The sequence below is a fragment of the Pyxicephalus adspersus genome, chromosome 1, assembly GCF_032062135.1.
Source record: "Pyxicephalus adspersus chromosome 1, UCB_Pads_2.0, whole genome shotgun sequence".
NCBI classification, from domain to species: Eukaryota; Metazoa; Chordata; class Amphibia; order Anura; family Pyxicephalidae; genus Pyxicephalus; species Pyxicephalus adspersus.
The window spans coordinates 65663881-65690000 of record NC_092858.1 but is presented as its reverse complement, the minus strand read 5'-3'; the positions used below and the strand labels follow the sequence as shown (position 1 = coordinate 65690000).

At 35.1% G+C, this 26120-nt stretch overlaps 1 protein-coding gene across 8 annotated transcripts in view; it reads right to left on the bottom strand.

Annotated features, from left to right (window-relative positions):
* The window catches only part of ATP11A (ATPase phospholipid transporting 11A), a 103158-nt gene that overhangs the window by 9029 nt on the left and 68009 nt on the right, over positions 1–26120 (bottom strand). For 4 of the 8 annotated variants that reach the window (XM_072412134.1, XM_072412152.1, XM_072412177.1 and 1 more), the window contains exons 14-29: positions 25119–25282; positions 24372–24443; positions 23229–23302; positions 20974–21077; positions 19665–19846; positions 17494–17742; positions 15520–15694; positions 12445–12547; positions 11192–11337; positions 11051–11110; positions 10715–10842; positions 9352–9487; positions 8137–8160; positions 7138–7203; positions 6034–6137; positions 4694–4859 (exon numbers count right to left, since the gene is read on the bottom strand). In XM_072412134.1, the coding sequence (XP_072268235.1) occupies positions 4694–4859; positions 6034–6137; positions 7138–7203; positions 8137–8160; positions 9352–9487; positions 10715–10842; positions 11051–11110; positions 11192–11337; positions 12445–12547; positions 15520–15694; positions 17494–17742; positions 19665–19846; positions 20974–21077; positions 23229–23302; positions 24372–24443; positions 25119–25282 (1953 nt within the window). Of the gene's footprint in view, positions 1–2245; positions 2335–4693; positions 4860–6033; positions 6138–7137; positions 7204–8136; positions 8161–9351; positions 9488–10714; positions 10843–11050; positions 11111–11191; positions 11338–12444; positions 12548–15519; positions 15695–17493; positions 17743–19664; positions 19847–20973; positions 21078–23228; positions 23303–24371; positions 24444–25118; positions 25283–26120 lie in introns of all 8 variants that reach the window. The other 4 variants (XM_072412162.1, XM_072412170.1, XM_072412196.1 and 1 more) reach the window with 3 other exon arrangements.

The window sequence follows — 26120 nt, the reverse complement described above, 5'->3', positions numbered from 1 at the left end:
ATGGTAATTGAGTACAATGGATGTGTCCACTTAATAACAAACAAAGTTACAGGAATGACTTTTATTGTTCTTACTAAGAAATGTAAAAATTATAATGAGGATCAATCTAAATAGGGACTATTGATGTAAAGGTTTGCAAAGCTAGCAAAGGAAGCATATGTACCAATAATCAAACCTGGTGCTATATAGTCTTTCTTACCCCTTTACTGCTACTTCACCAAGCCCAATTCTCTGCATTAAACAGGCCACTACCAAGAGACACCCATCAGTGTATGCCTATTGGAGTGCATAGGTGATAAACCAAACTGAAATTTTCTTTTTGCAATCCAATAGTATGAAGGTCACTGGGTTGTGACATGGAATGGACCTGGAATTGAAATCTCCATCATAGAAAATAAAGTCTATTTAGACTGTTTAAAAAGACTATACACAAAACCCATGTGTTTTTCCGGGGCAAAGGGCTCCTATCATCAGGACTAAAAAGAACAACATGAAGAATCATAACTTATGAAAATCAAGCTGGGGATCATAATCAAATACTAATAACAATATTAGTAATCATACCAATAATGCTAATAATAAATGTTGCATAATATAATTGTAAGTTCGCTAATTCTTCCCCTCACTTTTCCATAGAGCAGAACAGTGCTGTATGTACAGTTCTCGTTCATGCATCTTTCAATTTTTTTGTAGTGAAAGATCCTTGAACGTGTGTACGTAGCCTAATACAGATCCATGTGATAATACTATAAGCAAAAATAGTTTTATAAAAAAAAATAAAATAAAAATAAACAAAGTTTTAGCTTCCACTTTGTCCACTTTCCCTAAAACATATTGGCTTTGTGTTATGTCTTTGTGTAAGTACAATGTGTTTCAATTCCAAAACTAATTAATCAGTCAGATTGTGAGGGTTCTCAAGCTGGCTCTACACATTTTTGAAAGTTCCACTTTCAAAATTTTAGATCAGTCAGGTCTTTATTGAAATGAAACATACTTACCTTCTGCAATAAAACCTATTTTACTCTGTCCTTTAGTGCATCCCTCCCCTGGGTCTAAATGAACTCCCGTGTGACTGCATGGGAGTTATGTCACCCCGGCCTGGCCAATCAAGATCCAAGAAGATTGAAACCAAGAAGAGGAGAAAAAAGAAGATGATGGAGCTCTCGACAGAATGGGCACAGGTGAGAATATTTTTAAAAAAGTGATCAGACAGGTAAGAACAGTTTTTTTGCAGAATGGACATTGCCTGTCTCTTCTGTAATAAAGCGCCTGCCTGATTTTTTTTTCTTTTTATAAAAAAAGGGCTTTAGTTCTGCTTTAATTATATAGATTATAATATTTATTGGATTTTCATGAATATTCAACATTAGGTAGTTGTCTTGTGTCATTTTAAGGGCTTGGAGATCAGTAACAGAGTATGTTTTCATTCTTTCAGCTAGAAGCACAGTACTATGATATTATAGAACAGCCTTTCTGAACCATTTTACTCCAGAGATATCATCAAAAAGTTTTTTAGATCTCAGTGAACTCCTGAACGAATCAAAGGGTCAGTGAAAAGTAAGCCCCCTTACAGTTCTGGACAGAATACAGACACACCTAAAAAGATCATTGGTGTCATGCTGCTGAATCGGCCAAATGGCTTTAAACCTGGACGTTTGCCAGAATCATAAGATGCAAGGCCAATCAACCACAGTGTAAGGAACCCTTAGCAACCTCTGAAGGAACCCTAGGGTTCCATGGAGCCTTGTTTGAGAATAGCTGTCCTAGTAAACCACTTGTGCCACTTTTTGACCTCAACATTACCCTAAAAAATCTATATGATGTGTAATCTTTCAGGGTTACTGCATAACCATAAATTTTATTTATTCTAACTAGAGAAACAAATGCCTGTTTTTTGTATCAGACAGCCAAACTCTATTTGGCATCCTTTGTCCAGCCTTCATTTCTATTCCATGTGAATCAGAAAAGGGCAACTGGAATCTGGCGTGTAGCTAAAAGCAACAGCACTTTTTTACCATTGTTTTCCCAACAGCATGGTCTTATGTAAAATAAAGCCAAAAAAGCTCAACTGTATCACAAACTAGAATAGATATTATTTCCCATCTAAATATTAATACAGAATTACTTATATTTATATTTCAATGACATAAATTGCAGGAACATAAACCAGGAAAATGAATGACAGGAGGACCCATGTGTCTGCAGAAGAAATAATGATCATGCAAAAGTCAGAAAAAAGTATCACCTTTAGATCCATTAGAAAGTTATATTGCCTGTGGTCTGAGAAAGCATAAAGATGGTGGACTGCTCAACAGAAAGGCACGGTTGTTTAGTCTGTGAGTTTCCCAGAAGATGGCAGCAGATGCCCACGTGCAATGTGTAAGCAAGGCAGCAGTTATTTATGCAAAGCAAGTAGAAGACAGCAAAGGGAGAAGGAAGAAGAAGAAACACAAGGGATACATTTTATTAAACACTAAAGCATTGCTAATGCATATTAGTGCAGTGTACGAAGAGAAAAGCTCAAAAGGTGAGTGTGAATACCTACATTACTTGCAAAGATTTATATACTGACCTCGGATGCCCCTATTGTACAGCCCGACCCATGTAATGCTGGCAGTGTTTTCATCTGAAATATAGCCAGGTGTCTGCCATAGTGCAATGCCCAGCTAATATAGATGAGTGAAGGTTGACCAAGGTGTGCATGAGGCAAAACTGTCAGGCCAGAAGACATAACTACTTTTTTCATTTGGAAGGCTTTCCTGGTATATCATCTAAAGTAGTGTTGCCCTTTTAATTCTTGCAGGACAATTAGCAATTTTGATTTAAATCTATTTCTGGATTAGGCCAATTCTGTGCCTGGGCAGAGAATTAATGTAGTCTCACCCAAAGTGAATTTATTAGTACATTGCAATATTTTATTTTATTGCCCTGCTGACAAGTTTTTTTTGTATTAGACTGTTATTTATAAGTATCATGACTACAGTTAAATAGAATAATTTTGTACATGTGCACACAACCCACATTTTGAGCTTTTTTTCTCTAATAGAATATTAGTTACAAATCACATATGATGCTTTTTCACTTGGAGAACATAAAAGCTAGAAGCAAACAAAGTACCTGAATACTGACTCATTAGAATCGAGTACATATCTAGCAAGAAGTGTATAAAATTCTATAACCCGTATAAACACACAACACCAGAGAAAAGCATAGAATTACATGCTAATGCTTAGGAAAATAAAAGCAGCTTTGTTCTATTTTTGGTAATCTGCTGCCATGTTTTTAACGCAACTGCAGTAATTGTTAGTGACAATGAGCTCAGAGTTATGAGGTCATCTGTAACTTGAATGTAATATATGTATAACAAAGTGCAGTAAACAGCAAACAAACAGAAATCACCTTTACCTAATCTGACCACCCGTAATTCAGTTACAGGCTACTAAATCTGTGCAATGTCTCAGACACGCACTGCCTAATAAGATTGGCTTGAATGTTCCATTTAATAAAATTTACACATATGCAGCACAGTCCCTTGTATGTTCCCTTTGACTTTCAGAGCTCTATCTACACTATAAAACTTAAGGCAAATAGTATTTAGATGTTGCCTATAGAAACCAATGAAGTTAGAGTTAAGCTAAGTACAGATGGTAAATTTTCTTTGCTGAAAACAATTTTTCCTGATATTTTCCAGTGAAAGCAGAGCAGACAAGCACTGTACACAATTTGGGGGAGGAGGAATGGTGCACCCTGCTGTGTTCTCCACCAAAGGAAATGACATGGTCATGTCATGGTCGGTCCTTTTGGGATCTGCGAAATGACAACAGGGGATTGCTGTACACATGCTAGATTTTCATTCAAGACTATCATTTGTTTCAGGCAACAATAATGTGTGTGTACATAAGTTTTTCTATCCTAGGCAAGAGAATGAAAACCAAAACCTGCCCAGTGATTCAGTAGTGGTAATTTTTTATGATAGGGTGAGTATGCGTACATGCATTCATTTCTTACCTATATTTTAAAAATCTATGTGTGCTGCTGCTTGAGGTCCCCGGTTCAAAGTGTGCTGCTGCTTGAGGTCCCCGGGCTCCCCTTAGCCCCAAGTAAGTGCGGAAGGGGAGCCCACTGTTGGCTACGTCCCTCACTGTCCATATTTATAGGTCTCCTCAAGTTTTATAAATGTAGAGATATGATTTCTGATTTATTGCTAGTTTATTGCATTTTAAAAAATCTTTGTTATTCTTTAAAAAAAAAAGTATAGCAAAACAGTACCAACTGACAGGTCATATATTTAAATGCAACCCATGAGAATGGCTGTTACCTGGCACACAAGAAAATCTAATCCAGGCTGCCACTGCCTAATTCCTGGTGGTAGGGTCAGTTCCAGTGCCCACCGTACACACACGTATGCTTGCAACAGGAGTAGTTTGGTTTCCGGGAGTCAGGCAATGGCAGACTTACTACACTGAATCTGAGCCAAGAATGTGATAGACACCTTCCTGGCAAGTTACATTTAATCCTTAAAGTGCATAAAAAGTATTCATTTAATGAATACATTACCAATGTTTTAATAACTAACATGAAAATAAATTCCTTGCAACAGACAACAACAGGAAATAAAATGAATATTTTTAAGTTTATTATTATTTTTTATTTGCCTCTACCTAGCATGTGTGATATTGATAATATTGCTTACCTGTATCCTTTCGGTGGCCGTGGGCCATAACAGTCTGCATATAACTTTCTTCAGGACATCTGGAAGAAGACTGACTGTAATGAGGAGTATAATGCCCAGCCACGCAGGACCACTGGACAACATTTGCATAAACACATAATACATCCTCTGATAATTGAGGAAAGGCCTATAAAGATAAAACACATGACGCATTATTCCAGTTATGCTATAGGATGTTAAAAAATAAAATTATAACTGGAAATATGTAATGAATAATGTTTTCATGCAACACACCAGTGCTAACTCAAAGACTAAAAATACCCCATTTCGACCTCCCTACAGACATTGGGACACCGTCTCTCAGGGGCCGCTTGTGGCCATCACAGTTCCCTTGCTTGTATTCCAGTTTCCGACAACAGATACTTGTACAGTGATCAATAAAACTGCCGTTCCAGCATCAGTGTTTATTAAAATGTAAACAAAACAGATGTACTGCGGTTTGGTTACAACTTTTATATTTATTCTGTTACATGGAGCTATAATCTCTACATAATTGAACACCTAGGTCTGACTTTACTAAAATCTGTAGTATATTCATAATAAAAAAAAATGAAATACAAAGCTAATACAAACTAAAAATAAAAATCTCTTACAAAACAAAGTGTCAGTGTCTAGCTGTCATTTTTTAATGCAGGCTAAAAAAATGAATAACAAACATTGTGTCGCTTTGCACATTTGTATTACTTGTTTTCCCAAATGTGTAGCAATGTACCATACATAACAAAGTTTATGAGAGTTGGCTTCTGGCATTCAGCACACACAGCAGCTGGGAGTGTCTGCAATACAACACCAGTTCGGAATAATAGAATGGCAGCTAGAGAACAGTTAACGTTAATAATTTATTTGTGTCTTTTAGGCATTCTGTTCAATACTAGACTTCATATGTATGTTTACTGCCAAACGGGCACCATGCAAAATGTTCATTAACCAATTACATCCAACAGTAAGGCCTGAAGTCAGAACCCACTATAAAAAAATGAATTAAGTAACGGAGAAAAAAAATATAACAATGGTTGAGATAAAATTTAAGGTGCAATCAAACAATTCTATTTCTTGGAAAATATCAAAAATCACCATGTGGGCATTAAAAAATATTGAACCCTCATAGCAAGCAGCAGATTTCTCATCTTGTTAGATTAAGAGCCGTTAGAAATATACAATATAGACTATTATTGGGTGAACTCTGCTTATTGCCCTTTGCCAAATGATATACCCTTATACCTACCTACTTTACACTGATCTTTGTATAACTGTATTGTGTGTAACAATGCAAGCCATAATGTCCCAGAAGAATCACTTACCAGACAATCCCTCCCCAAAGCAAAGAGAAGACTATATAGAATACAAGTGATCCCCAGATCACAAAGTGGTTGATCCATGTCCAGTATTGGGTATCCAGTGCAAGCTGAAATAAATAAAAACATTTTACATGAAAGCCATTAAATTGATCTTGTAGAAAGTTATAATTTGCCTGCCGTGTTAAAGGATAACTTGGCTACTCTTTACTTACATCTATAATAGAAACATAATCTGGCTAATGTGTCCCTACAAAATAACTACAACGTTTCCTTAGGCTTAAGTCTACACTGACATTTTTAAATGCTTAAAAATTCCCAAAACATGTCTGAATGCATTTATGGGCATTTTTACAAGCATTTAAAGGTGTTTTAAATGAGGTGTTTGAAAGCCTAAAAGTGCTTACAAATAGTACACATAAAAGGATATGCTGGGATTGTACACAGAAGATTAAAAACAAACAGGTAAATTTGTTTTATTGCAGCAAAGACATAGCATGTCCCTACTGCAACAAAGAGCTGTCTGCTTGCATTTCTTTGTTTTGACTCTTTAGTTTAATTTATTTGAAAAAGCAGATTACCTGATCTGTGTACCTCCCCAAGGCCAATGATGAAAAGATCAGCCATCTACAGCCAGACAAATTTCTCAACAATGGCAGCCCACATTTCACTCACCTAATTTTCTTTAAGTATCATCTAATACATTAATTTATCATTACATTTTTTGATCTGGCCAGAATATTTGCTTCAGACCTACACAAAATGTTTTTTTTTATCTTGTGTATGTTTCTCTTTTACAGATATCCATATATTGAAAGGTAAAATTTACTCTAATTTGGTGTGTGCATTTTCCAGACTAAATACAGATATCTAACAAACGATACTTAATGATAATTTAAAACAGAATTAAAGACAGATTGGTTTATTCTAACTACTACACCAATATCAAAGTCCCAACATAATGCTAAATATCTGTATTTATGCCATCCTGAAATGTGTATTACAAAGGTAAAATACAAATCATTGTTTTGGGAACATGACTCTGTATAACATACAGTTTATTGTTTTCAGGTACATTTTAGTACAGTTATTGAAAGTTTCCAGCCTTACCTTAAGAGTAACTGTAAATACTAGGACAGTGAATACCAGTGTTCCAAAGGTCCAGTTTCCCAGCATCTATAAAAATGTCAAAGCCAAAAAAAATTTGAAATTAAACGTTGAAATGTTTTTATTCTTTTCTTTTGTAATCAGCATCAAATATGGTTTAAATAGAACCTATTTAGGTACTTAGGACTGATAAAATAATTGACGTAATATTGCTTTATGAAAGCTAAATCAGGTTACTGTACCATTAAACATTTGTGCGTTTTGTGTAATGATTCTAGATCTGTGCATCAATCCATAGTAAAGCTTTAGCCGGTACTACTATTTATATTTGTGACTTCTATTACTAAGAAGGAGAGGGGACCTAAAATGTAAGAGTTTAACAGGTTCTAGAAGTGGGCAAACTTGTTTCTGTAACAAATGGGGAAAGCTCCTTACTATGAGAGATTTCCTCTAGCTTCCTGTAGTATCTCCTATATAGCAAGTAAAGGTAAATGTTCCCAATAATTCAAAGCCAAAAAAATCTATTTATGCATAAGGGGTTTAAACCCTTCCCTGCTAGATCCAAAGTGCAAAAAAAAAGTTTATACATACATTTTTATGAATATGACTGGTATTTTAAGTAAAACAACTAACACACAAGACAATGAAAAGACGACACTGTATAGGAGTTAAAGAATAGCCAAGGTCAAAGTTTGAGAACTGTAAACTACACCTGAACAAAAGGTGTATATGTTCAGGTGTCCATGTACAGCTACCAATTTACAAATTACAGGCTTAGGGATGGTCTGTCTTACATGCAGCAGTTTTGTTAGCGCTATAAATATTTTCTGTACTATTTTTTTTTTTTTTTTAAACGTTTTGGGAAAAGCTAATGATCTACATTACGTCACACTCCATAAGCGGATGCAAATAAAGGTAATATTTAAAAAGGTTTCTATCTAAAAGAGTCTAGTAGGAGATTGGATAGAACTGCACAGCATAACACATCAGTGGGCGCCTTACCATATAGGTGTTGGTTGTCAAGATCTGAGGAAAGCAACAGTGGCAGAAGCAAAAGAAACATAAACATAAACATGCACAGCACAACAAAACTATGAACATAAACCAGAAGGTGTGACACTGAAAGCGATGTGTATCAAGGCAAAACATCTGTAGCATAAAACTGCAAAATCTATATAGTTCCAGTTATATATCCACTTGTTACTGTCCTTTGCTATGATACATACCCTATTTATGCAGAAAATTGCTACACAATTATAACAACAAACACATTAATACATGCTTTTACCAAAAATTAAAATACTTTAATGTTTAGAATACTATGGGAAATGAATCTGCTTTTATAAAGATAACTGGGAAATCCTTGGTATTTTATTAGGTGATATGCTAAGGTTGGTTTACTGAAGGGGATGAAAATGTTCACACAAATATTCATTTGAACTAGCCAAATGAAGTGAAAACCCAATTACTGCTTACTTATTTCATAAGCACATGCTTGGCTAATTTCAGTGTTATTTAACCCAGTTTATGTTAGGGCCATGCTAGTAAATCAGCCTCCTTATGTTTAGAATGGGCTATATGTGTTATGCATCGTTTCTTTTAGTATTTGCTTGCATTTACTGATCATTTATGTACTGTTATTAAATAAACTCTGAGTCAGAAAGTCAATTTCCTGCACCTGCATATAGTGAAAGAGGGGTGAGACTTTGTACTTGTTCTGAACCCCCAGTAGCAAATGAGCCAAGAGCAACTAGATGGGCTGTTTTAGAAGTCATGTTACTTAAACGTCAATTCAAAATCACTGCGCATAGAAAAGAACCTTTATTTTAACACTGAAATTTTTTCAAAACCTAAAGTTTTTTAAATCTCATTGGGCTGAAAATTCCAGTGACTTAAAAAAATATGGATCCTTGCCATGGTTTGTTAGCTTTGTGAATTATGCTTCTGCTTGTATTAGTTTCTCAGAATCAATTTTTTTAAAGCTCAGTCAACACAATATTTTTAACTAATAAAAAGGAAAATTTAATGTATGATACGAAATCAAGCATAATAACTAGGTAATATAAGTATATACAGATATATATCAAACTTGGTAAAAGTAGGTAGGTAGCTTTTAAAGCATAATCTTCAGAAAAAAAGGTATAAATGTTTACTGTGATTTGTAGGATATTAGGAACCACAATCCTTTCTCTGCCTCAGATTTTTATGAACACATACCTGTCCATTACTAGTCACAGTGGCGTTGTCAAACAGGAAGTAGGCTCCAAAGAAAAACACAACTGCATCAAAAAGTCCAAGGAAAGTCCAATAAATGAACAGACGCCATCGCAGTAGAGCATTCTTGGCAATATCCCTAAAAAAAGATGTTTGTTTATCTTGCTTCATTTATTCCACATAGCAAGCAAACATGAAATTAACAATTTATTTTCAGGGCCTAGCGTTAAAATATTCACTGTACAGTTGTTCCTTTTTATAGCATTATCCTTATTAGGAGTTATAAAGCCAGTGCACCCTGTTCTGGCTATTTGTGAGGTTTCTACCTTTTTTTGTTGAGATTCACAGTTCCAAACTGCCTCTTTGTAGCAATTTACAAATGTGATATCATATCTAACATCACACCTGGAAATAAGTAAAGGAGAATGCTTTTTTTCATATAAATAATGCCTCAGTTTATTATCAGATCACTTTATATTTGAGTATAAATTGTACTTTTGGTGTGAAATTATAGCTAAAACTTTTATTAACCTGCTTGAAAAAAAAAAAGTTCTTTCTTTTTTTGGAGGGTGGGGGTGGTGGTAAAAATGTAAAATAATAAGGCTAATCAGAGATCAATCATTGGCGGAAGAAATTGAGCATAGTCAAGGCTTTTATACAGTTCAAAAAAAAGAAAATCATTGGTGGGCAAACCAGTCTTCAGATATTTAACCTCCCTAGCCGTAACCTGGAGTTTGACTCGGGGTAGAAAAAAGTTGCTAAAAGCAGTAACCCCGAGTCACACTCGGGGTAGGTATACCTATGGAAGTAATAGTAAATACAACGCTTACCTCCATCTTCTTCTCTCTTCCTCCGGCCGGCTTCTGCATCTAATGAGTCACCAGGGAGTTCCTGGTGACGTTGGTGCGTGTGTACGTTGCAAGCGGGACGGGAAAATCAAATATCATTTATATTGCATTCAATCCAAAATAACTGTATTGAATGCAATACATTGGATTTATAAGTGTAAAAGCAGTACAATGTTTTCAAGAACATTTATTTTACAGTATATATCATAGTATGAGTATAATATGTATTTTTTTTACATATAAATATATAGATTTTTAATGTATTCAATTTACTATTGACTTTGTGTTTCAAACTATATTATACTCATACTATTATATTATACTGTAAAATAAATTTTCATGGAAAACAATGTACCGCTTTTAGACATATAAAACCTGAAAGAAATGAACCGCTAGGGAGGTTAAAGGCCAAATCTCAATTGGAAAAATAGCTTCACTTATGATCATCATCTTTATTATTTTTATTCCATGTTCCCTTGTTCTGTTTACTTGTATGCCATTGCGTTTTTATAACATACCTGTATAACGTGGGATCCCTTTTCAGCATATCCATACTAACATGTTGTTCTATTAGACTATACAACAGTATAGGCAGTGAAGTGAAGCTGATATTGTACAGTGTTAGATATGCAGTATCATATAAAGGCTGAAAAACAAAAATGTTTGTAAAATTGGTTAATGTTTACTTCTAGCCTAACTGGTGAAATAAAGCACAATAACTTTAACCAGAAAGAGTTTTGGTAAATGTAAAAGTACAGGAATTACAATCACACTCCTTTTCCTCATAATGTAATATTTCTCCTGATCCCAGACTGCTGCAACTACACTTAATTCATTTCTTTTTTATTACTGACCTGCTGGGAAAATCCACAGAAGAACTGGTATAAAAACTGGGGGAAGATAAAGCACACATTCTGCAATACAAACAAAAATAATAATGAGAAAATAAAGGTAGGTTTAAGCTGCATGTGTTCATTGTAAATTGCTATTCTTACCTTATAAAAAAAGTATTGGACCAACTCTGCTATTCTAACATAATAAAAATGACCATGAACCAGAAGCATCTTCTTTAAATGTTTAAATTTAGGGATTGCATAGTCACTGTTCCTGGCTGCCTGTCTTCCCTCTTTGCCAATAACGCCTGAAAAACAAGAGAAGAATATGCACTTAAACAGAATATAGTTCCACGTATTTCAGTGAATTTTATGTTGCATGACAAGAGCCAGGGCTCTACCAAACTCCCGTGCTTAAGATGACTGGCAAGAGGGGTTATCAAGATATCTACTTGCCTTCATCAGATTGGAGCACCAGTAAATTTGGAAGCATTATCCCTTTCTTGGGCAACCCTTTCAAAATATCTTCTCAAAGCAGAGACATGTGAGCTACTATCCACTTGGCAGAAGGTTCCACATGCATTACTACCTTCTCATGGAAATACCTTGCCCGGTGTCATACTGGTTATGTCTTAAACGGGAGGACGTTATTTTAATGTGAAAGAAACATTACCTGTAGCATATAATGCTTGAACTGAGAAAGAGTTCCAAAATGAGAGTTCCAGCCAATCAGAAACCATCATTGCCCACAAAGATGCAGATAGATATTTTGTACGCATAGTTTACAAAAGGAAAAAAGAACACTTTACGTTCTGCCCATGTTCTCTCTATAGCAAACATTCCTACAGAATTCACACAGAATTGGAGCTTTCTTGATTTTCCATTTTCTGATGCACACTTTGGTCCTTTCAACCAGAAACAACTTAATTATTAGATACAAATATTATGTAGGGGAGGTCAAATCAAACTACTGAGTGCAGGGAGAGGAAAGGTTAAGTATTACATCTTTCTTGCTTTTCTTTCAGCATTGATGTTAGATATAGAGTGACTTTAGGCAGTTAGGCAGTAGCTAATTTACATTTAGCACAAAACTATAACGAGGAAGCATGTTGAAAAAGAGAGAGAAAACCTATTTTTAAAGTAAGAAAGTTTATTTTTTAAATAAATTACTCATAAACAATTGTGAGCTTGTTGATCTTTAATAATTCCAAGTGAGGACCATGCGGACAGAGATTCTGATTGGCTTGTAATAAACACACCATTTGGGATACAGCATACATACAGATCAATAATAATGTTCTTATTTTTCTTCCACATAATAAATGTTATTTTTATTCTGTCAGTCTCACCTCAGTTACTTCACAGCGATATGAATAGAATGAAAGGGGTTATTGGATGAAGGATTATTCACATACCAATGCCAACGTGTGCTTCAAGGATCATACTGACATCATTTGCACCATCTCCTATGGCCAGGGTAATTGGATGTTCTTTAGATGTCTTTATCAGTTTGACGATCTATAAAACAATTAACAACTTTCTGACGCACTGGATTACACACAACTGGCAAAACAAAAATATTAATCATCAATTATTTGATTTACAGAAGCTCAGAATACTACAAGATTATGAATTTACTTTGCCAGGGATATAATATAAGCTCTTCTCCCTGTACATGACTTATTATGTCTTTCAGAACAGGCTCCAGCTCTCTTGTCACTTATCATGTTACACAATAACTGTCTCCAAAGTTATGATTAGAACGCATTGTTTGTGGCTTTATGATGTCTGCCTAATATAATTGTATTCCACTAATCACATACCTAGAAGGAAAAGGGACAGCTTTATCATACTAAAGCTGCTGAGATCATTGTGACTTCTCATGTTTATATCCTTAATCCATGACACCTTCAATACTGATGCCAAGGCTACGTACACACGTGCAATATTTATTGTTGCAAAAGGAATGATTAATGACAGATCAACAAATATTCAGGATTATTTTGAACACTCGTATAGTGGATGATTCTGTACATGCTGTAATGATACGATCATTCAAAGATAATCCACCAATAATGTACACACACTAGATATGATCATTTGAAGGATGCAGGAAGTGACGTGTACAAGAGAAAGTGTACAGCAGAACCATCCACGATCACTGAACAACCGCACACACAATAGATAGTGAAGGATCGTCGCCCAATCAGATTTGCTGGGACAGATGTCCGTTTCTAGCGACATTTCTCGTTTATCAACATCATTGGCCTGTCCTGCACTTTTTTTGTTAACAATATCAGATGATCGATAGTTAGTCGTTCGTTTCCAACGATAATTATTGCACGTGTGTACGTAGCATAAATATTCTCACATATTATATATTTATATATATATATATATATATATATATATATATATATATGTAATTAGGAAAAAAAGGTAAAAAATAACTGAAACTGTTATTTAGTCACCTTCCTATATACCATGTTATGAAGAATTCAGTCCACTCTAAAGGCAAAATGTGGTCTTAATCAATACTTAAATAGTTGAATACATTCCATATACGTGCTTTCAGCACAGATTTGCCTGATCCCCAAAGAGCCATTTATGTTTATTTTATTATTCAAAAATAGGGACGTTAGGAGGCTAAAAAACAATTTTCTAATTAGTTAAAACATTTATTGATCAACATAACACACCAATTTTACATACATATTAAAATCATTTAAAATCATATGCACAAATCTCTCTATAATCTTAACTGATCTTTAATTATTCCTCGACGCGTTTTGTGGAAACGGTCCACTTCATCAGGAGGAGAAAAAAAGAGAGCTATAACACATACACATTGTAAATTGTATGACCATTGTAAATGTGTGACAAAAAAATCAACCCACAAACAAGGATTTTCATCTATACAAATCAAAAGCAAACTTACATTTTAATATAGAATGGTCAGTTCCATGATTATGTGATCCCCTCAGAAATTGGGCACAGGGTTTAAAAGGTGTGCTTAAAAGAGTGGCAGCTATGCAGGGTCTTTTTTTGCAAATTAAACCCAATGTAAAATTGATGTGTTATGTGGATCGATAAATGTTTACCTAATTGTAAAATTGTTTTTTTAGCCTCTTAAAGTCCCTATTTTTTGAATAATAAAAAAAACAAAATGTGGTCTTACACAGTACACAGGTAGGAGTACCTAATAAAGCGGCAACAAACTATGCAAATATACATGGATATATTGTTCATTTCAATTACAGTACAGTAAACAAAAATAATTAGGAGATGGGGACAGTGATTTTATCTATAAAATTCCACAAACTTTTAGATTCATTTTTTTAGATATATTGCTTAAACTCAACAGATTTATTGCCTACTATTTTAATTGTCTCAAAATGTAATAGTTTACTAATTCATAATATATAAAGTGAAATATGCTGTTCCCAAGCTCAAAGTGCTTTGCACTCTATTTTCAAGATGTAGGTTGTACCATGTAGAAAGTATGCAAGATAGGACTTCAGACTTTATGCTTATGTATAGCCAGGATCAGATCAACAGCCCTAAATCCTGCACTATATAAAGAAAGTCAATAATGGCCGCACCCAGGGTTATTACATATTTGGTTTAGGATGTGGTTTATAATTGGCTGCTATTGGTTGCCTTGCACATCACTATGTGTATTTAACACTGATTTACAGACTAAGGTGTGTGAGTGTTTCTCTGTTTGATATATTGGAAAATTACAACACTTGCTCAGAGCTCACAGAGATAGGCAAGTATTTAGCTGTATAGTATGATCTTCACAAGACACTATCACAGCATGTAATAATACAATTTTAGTTAGCAATAGGGTTGATTTACCTAGGGAATAAAGGATGGTAACAAAAAATTTTGCAAATAATTCACTTAGTAAATAAAGTGAAACTTTGCTGACCTTAACCATCCAATCATGTGCAAGTAAATATCCTGTTTTTTACATTTAAATGCACGTGATTGAGTATTCTTTAACTCAATGCAGCAAAATATTTTTTTACAAAGGGAACATTTATTTTGCTACATGAACAACATATACTGGCAGAATCTCTAAGTGGTGAAAAGTAATGAAGTATCAACATCTAAAGACCAATAAACGGCAATATATTATATTTTTGGTTTTGGGTTGAAATATGCTTTGAGAGACTGTTCAGAATATGTGAATACATTAGTGTACATAGTCTGCAACCATCTGTATTTTAGGATACTTATGGTTTGATGAGTTAGCAAGGTTCGCTAAAAAAAATTGCTAGCGTATATCTGCAGACTGAAGTAGTGCAAAATAGAAAGTCAGTGAGCAAGAATAGAATCAGTTATAAAAAGGAACAGAAACACATGGTATGTGATCAGGTTACCAATATTCTGCACATTGGGGATGTAACTGTTGACTGAAAAACCTGATACTATATTGCCACTGCTGAAAAGTTTATTTGAAAAACTCTGAAACGGTCGAATACCTGTGCTTTCTGCAAAGGGGCCATCCGACAACACAGAACAGCACTGCAGTTCCTGCAGATCTCCAGGAAAACCTCTCTGTAGTTTGTAGAGCTCCCGTCTTCTCTAGGCTTCATTATTAATGAAAGTGCGGCTCCATCAATAATTAAACCGTAATCTTGGAAATCGTCTGAAAACCTATACCATGTTGTAGAAAAACAAAATAAAAGGTATCAGTGTGAGGCTTCGGCTGTCTACTCCAAGTCATTTACTTAATGGAAACAAGAACTGTGTATCCTGCCGGGGCGGCCCAGCAGATGGCTTAGACACTTGGGTTAATTATAAGACAAATAAGACAAAACAAGGGGATCCACTGTAATACTATTCATTATCTCCCACGGTTATATTGAAAGGTGAATAGGAAAGTTTCCAATGTTCTGTCTAGTAGTATATCCTATTACAGAGAAGTCATTACTGTGCTTAGCCTGGAGCTCTGAATTCAGTTACCACCAAGGGCATTATCTGAACAGAATTTGTATGCTCTTCATTTGTTCTCATTGGTTAACCTAAAGTGGCCAGTAGGGAAATCAGGTGCCAACTAAACAGACCCGTGCGTGTATGTGTCTGCTTGAGCAGGATATGAAGGCCAGGATTCATGTGAATATTTTGCACATGAAAATGAGTGTGTGAATGACATGCACGTTTTAGGTTTAGGTTATTTGTAACAATACTCAGATTTAAATGTAGGTATCTGGTACAAACAGATCCACAAATTATATTTATACCTTCACTTCCCCTAAAACATTTTATGACATTCTACATTAAATATATCTATGCATTTGCGGTGATCTTTATGGAATAGCACTAACTGCGCTTTAAGACAAATGTGTTTATACAGAGTAAAACAAATGGAAAAAAATGAACCCTCATACAGAAATTTGGACTTCCATGACCTATACAAAAGCACTTAGCTTACAACATTCTAAATATATACACATTCTATCTATCTATCTATCTATCTATATATATATATATATATATATATATATATATAGAACACATGACTAAAGCATTGTTGTCATTCCTCCAAAGCGATTCAATTTTTTTTCATGAGGTCCCACATGCTTTTCACAGACAACACATGGGTCTCAATTAGTTCAAAAAATATCAGCTAAAACAAAAACAACAAAAACAATTGCAACAATGTTGCAATTTCTACCAAAACAAGTCCTGAAACCATCACAAAGCTTTTCCTTTTTTATGTTTGCATGTGACATCTGTAGAGCTGCCATTTAGTATATTATGATCTCAGCACCACCTATCTCTTAAGCAGTTCATCCTATTCATATAGCAACTGTGTAAACTCTCGTCTTGGCTTTATAACTTGCAAATTAACTTTGAAGAGGCAGAGTAGTGGGGATGACCGGGTATTCATTGGAGTGGATATCCCACCATTACTCAGAGATATGTGTAACCTGTAATCACATTTGGTAAGCATCCTGGGTCTGCATTGTGATAATACATAAATTAACCAATAAATTAGGGTTTACCAACAGCTACTTTTTTATTCACATTATATAGAGTGGGGAAGGGATAGACCCTCTGTAGATTAGAGTACCAATCAAAGCGATTTACTCCTCGATTTGTATTGGTGACCATTGTCATTGAGACAGAAAGTGATGGGAATTTCCGAACTTTACAGTGGTCACCAGAATGTAAATTTAAGTCTTCTAACACTTGTTCCTGAGATCACTGTGTTAAAATAGAATTTTCCCTTGCTTTAGGGCGAGTTCCTCTCACTTTATGTTGAGTCTCCAGCACAAAAAACATAACGAAAATCTTCCTAAAGAGACACAAACTTCAAGCACACTGGCAGAGGTTCCAACAATTTCCTTCTCTACCCAAAACTAAAAGGTTTGGGCTATACATACAGTTTATTGGGTTATATTAGAAGGTTCTGTGCCTACACTTTGGTCCAGATTTGATAATCTACATACCCTGAGAAGTTGTCTCTTGGTAAGCTCTCGTGTCTCAGGACTGTTTTGCTTAACTCAAACAGTACATCATGTAAACTTTGTTCTTCAATTTTTTTTGTTGTAAGCTCCAGCAGCTGTGTGTTCCTCCTGAACAGTTTGCAGGCGTAGCAGGTGGCAGCAGCAGTCTCCATTTTGTCTCCTGTGAGGACCCAAACCTTAATGCCAGCTTTCTGTAAAGCTTCTATGGTATCTGCTGCTTTTTCTTGAAGTCTAAAAAGAAAAAAAAAAAGAACAAGGACTTATTTTTAAACTCATGGGCTAAAGTTTGCAGTATTACACTTGCAGTTGTTTTAAATGTATAGTTCACTATTAATAATATCATTATTAATAATAATATTAATAATAATAATAAAGAGGATTTTTATAGCGCCAACATATTACACAGCGCTGCACATTAAATAGGGGTTGCAAATGACAAATACAGAGAGTGAGGCGGAGAGGACCCTGCCCTGAACATTTTACAGGGGTCTATAAGATGACGAGGATTGGTAGACATACTTAATTTGTACAAAGTAATAATCTTCCAACCATTTTATCTTTTATTTTTCCTGGTATTTGTTTATATTTGCTGTTAGTGGATGCTTTTTTGTTGCCCGCAACCTGTGGACTAATATATATCTTAGCAGTAGCAGTTTAGGTAGAAGGAGAACCTGGTGTGTTGGGATTGGTCTGTAAAGTCACACTTATATGAAGTTCTTTTGTCAAGCTTCACACCTTGAACTTCCTAAAGATTTACTTTAGATTCACCCACCCAGGGCCCTTATTTCGTAGTAATCAGGTACTTACACCACCATTGTTTTTAGTTTCTGACACAATGTCAGGATAAAAAGTGATGCCAAATTACTATAGTGGGATAAAAACTGCAAAACAATACCCTTTTCGGCATAAAAAAATACTACTTTTTTTCTGCTGCTGTAACTACACCTGTAGGCCAAAAGTTCAACAGGTTAGGGACAGGGCGGCATCAAAAATCCAAGAGAAGGATTATTTCTTTTAAGTCTAATCAAAATAAAAATGAAACGTTTTTGGCTAGAGTTGAAGGAGAATGACAGATGACATTCACAGTGACATGTTTTCTAAGCTGTGTCGTAAATAAGGGTTTCAGACCTGCATACAAGATCAGTGTGAGATTAGTTCAGGGTCAGTTAAGGATATTGCATAGAAAAAGCATTTATAAAACCCACTGCATTCCACACCGATTAAAAATGCTTTACAAACACTACTTTTAATCATTGTCTATTTAAAGCTTATTGAATAATGATGGAAGGAGATCTAATTTAGGGCATGTGTACATAGGTAATTGCTTGTATCTGAGATCCTGTTACCAGTAAAATTTTATGTGAATTTAAAAGCAACTCAAACTGTCTTGAAACAACCCAGAAGTAAAATGAAGACAAATCAATGTTCCTACAAACAAGTCACTTCTGAGTCTAAGATCATTAGGTTATAACAAAAGGGCCAGTCTGATTTTCTATCTGAAGAAAATCTAAAGAGAAATCAACAGCTGACTGATAGATCAGACATGTTGGTGAATGTCTGGTGGTATTGTGCATATGGATAGTCGAGTACATCCAGTTGAAATTCTGATCGAAATACTGATTGCTTTCTATCCAGGTAGAAATATGAAAAAGGGAGAATCCTTTATATGTGCATCTGAACAATCATTTACCAATTGGATTGTCAGTGGAGAAAGCTGATCATATTGTGTATGCTAGGCCTTACAATTACATTGCCTATAAAAAAAAAGTCCTGTAATTTAGGAATGGAGTGCTCTGCTTTGTTTACTTAGCATATCCCAATTACATGTTTTTTGCTCATATTATACTATAAAAATCTGATAAGCTAGTGTTTTTTTCATATTGTATAAACAAAGCACCAAGTTATTTTTTTATAGCACTTATTCATTCATTTGGCACTAATAAATTTGTATCTACATTTTTTCAATCTACTGTATATGTCCAACAGTAAGAATGTGGAATACATAATATATTCCTCTGGTAACACTTTACTCATTTCCTATTCACGTCTCTAAGTTCTGCAATATGTTTCCTCCTTCCCTCTCTGGAAATAAATAGGAGGCGGTGTGCAACTTGCTGTTATTTACATAAAGCATGATTAACACCAGACTGAACCTGTCTTCTACCGCTGTGGCCCCCAGTAGGATGAGGTTGTGCTCAATCTGTTCATATGCCTCTGCCAACTTCTTCTCTCTGTCTTGTAGAGCCAGCTGTGCTCTCTTTAGAAGCTTATCCACATCTTCATATTCCTCCTGTGTAAACCTCTTATAGGCAACGCACAAAGTCCTCAGACCTTCCTGCAATAGGAAAACCATCACTGGTAAAAATGCAATGAAAATCACGTAGACATTTGCTTGTGATTTTTGTGATGCTTAAAGTCACATCCTGCTTCAGTCTAGTAAACTCATTTAACAAAACATACATTCATTCATGGTATAATCCTTCGAGGACACTGAATCAGCACAAGGGTTTTTTTCTCTCTTTAACACGTTAGTAAAACACTGTCTATCAAGTATAAATTGTCTGCTCCAGGCATGCAGCTAAATACATAGGTAAAACAAATGATTTGTAAATAAATCCAGTAAATTTCCACCATCCAGCCAGTACTAATATGCTATATGGCTGCATGAAATCAGGAAGGGAAGAAAGTCATTCCGCATTCTATAAAATGTTGTACCATTCCCCAGGCTTTTTCTGCTCTGTGTATTACTACTAAAAGTCACACATAGTCAGATGCCTGTGTCCTCACTGTGCACTGTGGTTACTTTCTCCACCCCGTAGGTCACTATGAGACACAATATTGATACAGGGGCTGGCTTGTAGAATCACAATGATCAGCGGGGTCGAGGCACGGGAAAAGCCAGGAAGTATGTGTGAATTTAGGATTTTTTGGTAGGTAGAAAACAAAGCCTTGCAGCACAGACTTTACAATGGATGAATATTACTGTGTTATTTTACAAGTACGTATTTATATAGTGTTTTCAAAAAAGCCAGAATCACATTAAAGTGAGTATGTCAGCTATCCTAAATGCTTAAAAGCTCAACCCATTAGCAGGCCCTCCAAGTTGTCTGCTTGCCAAAAAAGCCTCTTATGTACAGCACCTCTGATGCTGGTTTTTATTTTATTAACTAAAGGGTTGTACCCACCTACCACCCCATATCCGATGATCTAATAAACCCTTTAGTGGCAATTGAAGGCACTAGACAGTTTTTGAAACTAGGACTGGTGGGTAGGATAGAAAAAATGTTATCTGTCTAATAAATGTAATATCAGCTGTTTACACTACAGAGTCCACTTTTTAATTGAGAGATGGAACAGTCAATTCCAAAGTCTTTTCAAAACAAAAGAATAACGTTTTGGCTGGAGTTACCTAGAACACTCATACAAGATATGTTTGTTAATTTAAGTATTAAAATGTATTACCACTGCATTGCGTTCAACTCTGGCTCGAATTTGATCAACCTTCCCTTCCCTGACCCTGGGAAATATAGAAGAATCTGCTCCTTTGCAAAACAGGAAGATTTCACCTGCAGAAACAACCATTGAAGCTTTAGTAATAGCAAAACAGAGTCTTTTGTAATTTCATGTTAAAATGTTATATTCCAAAGCTTTAGCGGTAAACATAAAATGAACAATAGTCATATCAAGATTATCAAAGAACATAAAATCTATAATGACATGGACATTCCTGATCTTAGGACAATGCTAGATGTCTGGCTGTCTCTTGCTCTAGGTTTTACTATATAGGTATTTCAAGTTGACCTGACCATATGGAATATTGCCGATGGAAGTCTACATGGTTTTCTCTGTACAGGTTTCCAATTCCCCCATAATATCATTGCTCTATTACACTACCTTATAAAACAAACATGTAGGTGTATTTCCTGATGCCTCTATCACACATCATGAATACTAAGCAATGGAATGTAAAACTGTACAGGAAAAGCATTCCATTGTCACATCTCACTGGCCAGCCTTCATATAATGCTGGTTAATAGTCGTCTACTGAAAGGTCAGAATGTTATGTTTGTTGTTGTAAGTGTACACCCTTCACCAAGTGTAAATCCTTCAGACAGGTTCAATATATTGAGCTGGGCCCATTCAAACCATGTATTTATTATAGTCATGCACAGTATTTCCTTTATGGATTTTTTTCCTTTTTCTTCTATAACTTTTACACCATTTGAAGCAGTTTTTTCTACTGTTTTTAACATTATTTAGCTTTGTCATGCAGTCATTTCCAAGGATAGTTCTGTTCACTATGAATTAAACATATGAAATCACAACTACAAACAGATCTCAATGATTAGTGAAAATGTAAGCATGTTTTAACACGATAACAAATGATGCTTGCAGCTTGGATATTTTATTTTAGGTGTATGTCAAATTCATGTTTAACTGTAGGACCTAAAGAAATAAAAAGTATCAAGAACAGACAAGATTGAGTAATGCTAGTGATAAGATTTACCTATGCTATGCATACACAATTTTCTACTGCTTTTTTTCAATCAATTTACCAATTGTAATTATGATTGATTTGAAATAATTGTTTAAAAAAATTACAAATGACTGATATACCAGACACTTGTTTCAAATTGGGTCAGCATTACAATTGTTTTCAACATTACAGCTTATTCAAATATTGATCATTGAGTCAACTTTCCTAGTGAATTGATCAAAAATACTGCATATAGTATGATTAGCTATAAATACTATTATTACTAAGGGCTCTATTTCTAAAACAGAGAATCAGAAATTCCCCTAAACATTCCCTTGTGGGAATCTTCGAGGTCCATTTGTTTCATGGACAGTTATTGATTCCAACCAGGGAATGTTTGAGAGGATGTCAGTTTCCAAGTTTTATACATAAGTCCTTCAGTGGCTATAAATTGGGTAAATTGATTGGGGGCATTCCATGCGAGCTAAATTAACCCTCCATATAAAGGTTTAGAACCCCACATTAAGTCAGTTGCGATCAAATTCACTTATAAAACCTATAAATACCTATTACCCTATACAAACCAGAAGTTGGTTTAAATCCAGCCTTCCAATTTGATGAATATATTTCTATCGCTTAGATGAGAAGTTTTGCAATGCTCATTGTGTAGAGTATTACATGCTTTTTACATTACACAATGCATTTTCTCACATTACTTTCTGTACTGCTAGCTATAATCTATTTTGCCATCAGCCAATTTCAATTACCACTTGTGGCAGCAGAATGTTTACATAATAATAAATCACATAAAGCAAATCCATTTGTAACAATCATGAAACAGCTTGTATAAATAAACTGAAAAAAAATCCAGTCTTTGTTCAACGTAGCAACAGGGCTCTCATTCTGATTTTGTAATTATGGTAACTCTGTGGTTGGCATAGATGTCTTAATGCAGTGAGTTTTTTGTTCCTATAAGGCAGAGAAATGTGTATGGATAAAGTTGTTGGGCTATATGTATGACTAACAAATGCTGGGACTGTACATTCCACAGTGATGTCACTACCACTGTCCTACACCTTTCAGCCTGTGGACACAGAACTGCGTAAATCCTCCCCTAATGTGAAATACAAGTTCTCACAGTCCCGAAACATTCTTTGTTAGATTCTTTCTCATTTAATGCAGTGATAAAATAGACAAGGTATTTAAAGCACAAACAGAAGAACACACAACGACTTTCTACCTGTGTATGATTTCACTATGACGCTCATACGCCTCCTCACAGAATCAAATGTTAAAACTTGTAGCAATTCAAATCTGAGGATCGAAAGAGACAAAAAGTGAACTTTTAAGAATTGGTCACAACTTAACATACATAATTTTATAGATACTACAAAAACTTCATATTAGTGTCCAAAACAAAATGTATTTTTTACATTTACAGCAACAGTTTAATCCCTAATTTTATAAATAGGGATATTTAATTTTATAAAGAAGTATGCATTAAATAGTCAGTAGCCTATTATCTTTTCAGTATAAAATGGGAAAGAAGCACTGAGAAATCCCCCATATGTACACAAAAAGGGAGAATGCTGCAATTTCCATGTTATTAGGGCTTCTGATGGGATATAAATAGAGATTCAATGCCAGCAATACAACAGTATTAGCTGGTGTGTCCACTGGGCATGAGCATTGAGCATGTTACGAGACCTCCATCACTGTTACATAGAACACATCAACAAAGTAAACAGTTAAATCTGCTGTATTATTATTCCCTAATAAATATTTTAGTTTGTAATATCCAGGTTGAGTTGAACACTTGGATGTTACAAGCAACTCATTCATTTTCTAACTGACTGGCTCAGGTATGCAGAATGCTTCTCTTGTTTCCAATCAAAGCCATTTAAATTGTAACTAAAGGGGATGGTCACTAACTGTCTCCAGTTGCAAGCAATAAAAGTGCTCTGTCCTTGGGCAGTAGGTGAATAGGGATAACATTGCTCTTACCCAGGAGCCTTTTATAAATTATACTAAAAATACCAGCTTATAAACATACACATAAAGTATAGTTCACGCAGGTCAGTGATTATCCAGCACGATAACATATTAATGTCTCCCTGGTAAATGCTTCAGCAGCTTAACCTAGATTCATGAGTTTCTATTTCTGAGCGACTCTGCCATTTAGAGCAATATTCATGGCTTCTTTTGAACACAAGCTATAAAGCCCACATGGATCAGTGGTACAGAGCTAGAGAACTGTAAAATTAGATGTCCATTTACAGCCCTATCTATGTATTTTCATTAGCCTTTTTTCATTTTTTTAGCACTGTAGGTAATAAATCACCACTAAAAGAACATTGTGGCTAATCTGCTGACTCAAACCTACCTTTCAATTTCATTTTCTCGGTTACAAATCTCCATGCAATTGTCCTTTAGTCTCAGAAATGTGTAGCCAAGTCTAAAACGAAAAGAAAGGTTCCAAAGTCACAATAGAGAGGCATATATGTAAAATTTCATTATAATATGTATAATGTCAGCTGGGCTATGTTCCGTTACCATACCGTCACCATACAGGTATCCTCTCCAGCAGTGGAAGATAACGTGCAAAATTCAGAAAAAAGTAGGGAAACCAGAGATGTGGACAATACTCAAAGCAGCTTTTATTAAAGTTTTAGCTTTAGGAAACCCTTAAAAATGTTCAAAGCTCCTGGGAAACCCCTGAAATTATTATTCTCGTCCAGGATCAGCTCAGTTCACACTTTGGTATATCAGGCAAATTGGGTCCTGTGATTTTTAATATAGCTCTCTCAGACATTCGGATTTGCTCATGTGTACAAGCACATTATAAGTCACTTTATTCTTGTGCACTTTGTGTAACAAATTTATCTAGCTATTACAGAGATTTGCATTTTTTCCGAGTTACACTGGCCTGTCACTCCTGACATACCTATTTGCCCAGACATATAGGGCCCACCATGTTAGTATCTGATGGAGTTTTTTAAGTATTGCTGAAAAAATCTTGAAAATCTTTGACTAATAATACATGTATACAATAAAATCACTTAATCCATTTATGTGCATGTATATATTATATCCACTAAGTACACCACAGGGCTAAATAACAGATACTGACCTCTGTATACCTTCTACAAGAGCAACTTCATCAGGTGAGGAGGAAATGTATACACTGGATTTCCCTGACTGACTGGATTTTCTCTCACCATCTATGCAGTCTTCATCTTTCACCTGTACAGTGTGGCATAGGCAGAGAGCACGGAAGAACAGGTCTTCTCTTTCCTAAGGTAAAAGAAAGATTATGATGCTTACATCTCACCCCTACCTCTTGTTTCTATTTAAAGAACAGTAAGTAAGGGGATATCCCCATAACAGGAACACATAAAGACCATTCAATACACAGTAAAAAAAGATTACAAGTCCTGTTAGGAATGAATTGCTATCTGTGTCCCCACCAGGGCTGAGCCAAGGCAATAAATGAAGGCATGCTGTGGGGGTTGCTCTGCTGGGACGGGAGTCTCTCCTGCTTCTGCATTATGTGTGGACAACTACTGGTTGGTGTGATGTGCAAGCAGGATTTACTTTTCATACATCTATTTGGTAGGAAAACATATGCAATATACTATTAGGAAATAAATAGTAATACATTTTACACAGAATAAAGTCTATGTGCAAGTCATTGACAGATACTGTATGACTACTTCCCTTAAAGGTTTATTTTTTATAAGATGGTTGAATATACAATAATAAAAATATTTTGCTTTAAGCATGAGGTATAAAATCGAATGAGTCACAAATAATGACTCAAACACAGTAACATCTGAATATTTAGATCATTACTGATTCATAAACCAGTGCCAACAAGCACACAGGGCATGTTTTTGACATAATGATATGTATGCCTTTTTATTAGTTGGCGTATTAGTCATTAAAGAAAAGAGAATATTGATTTTTTGGCTAACTAGCTGTGACATAACAACCAGAATTTCGTAACTCCTTGACTGCACTTATAAACATTCTCAGTAAACTTTGGAAGTTAGTTGAACCAAACATACCAACTGGAAGTCAGATAATAGAAATGGGTTAAACTGGGCAGAAACATGTTATATACAGTGGCCAA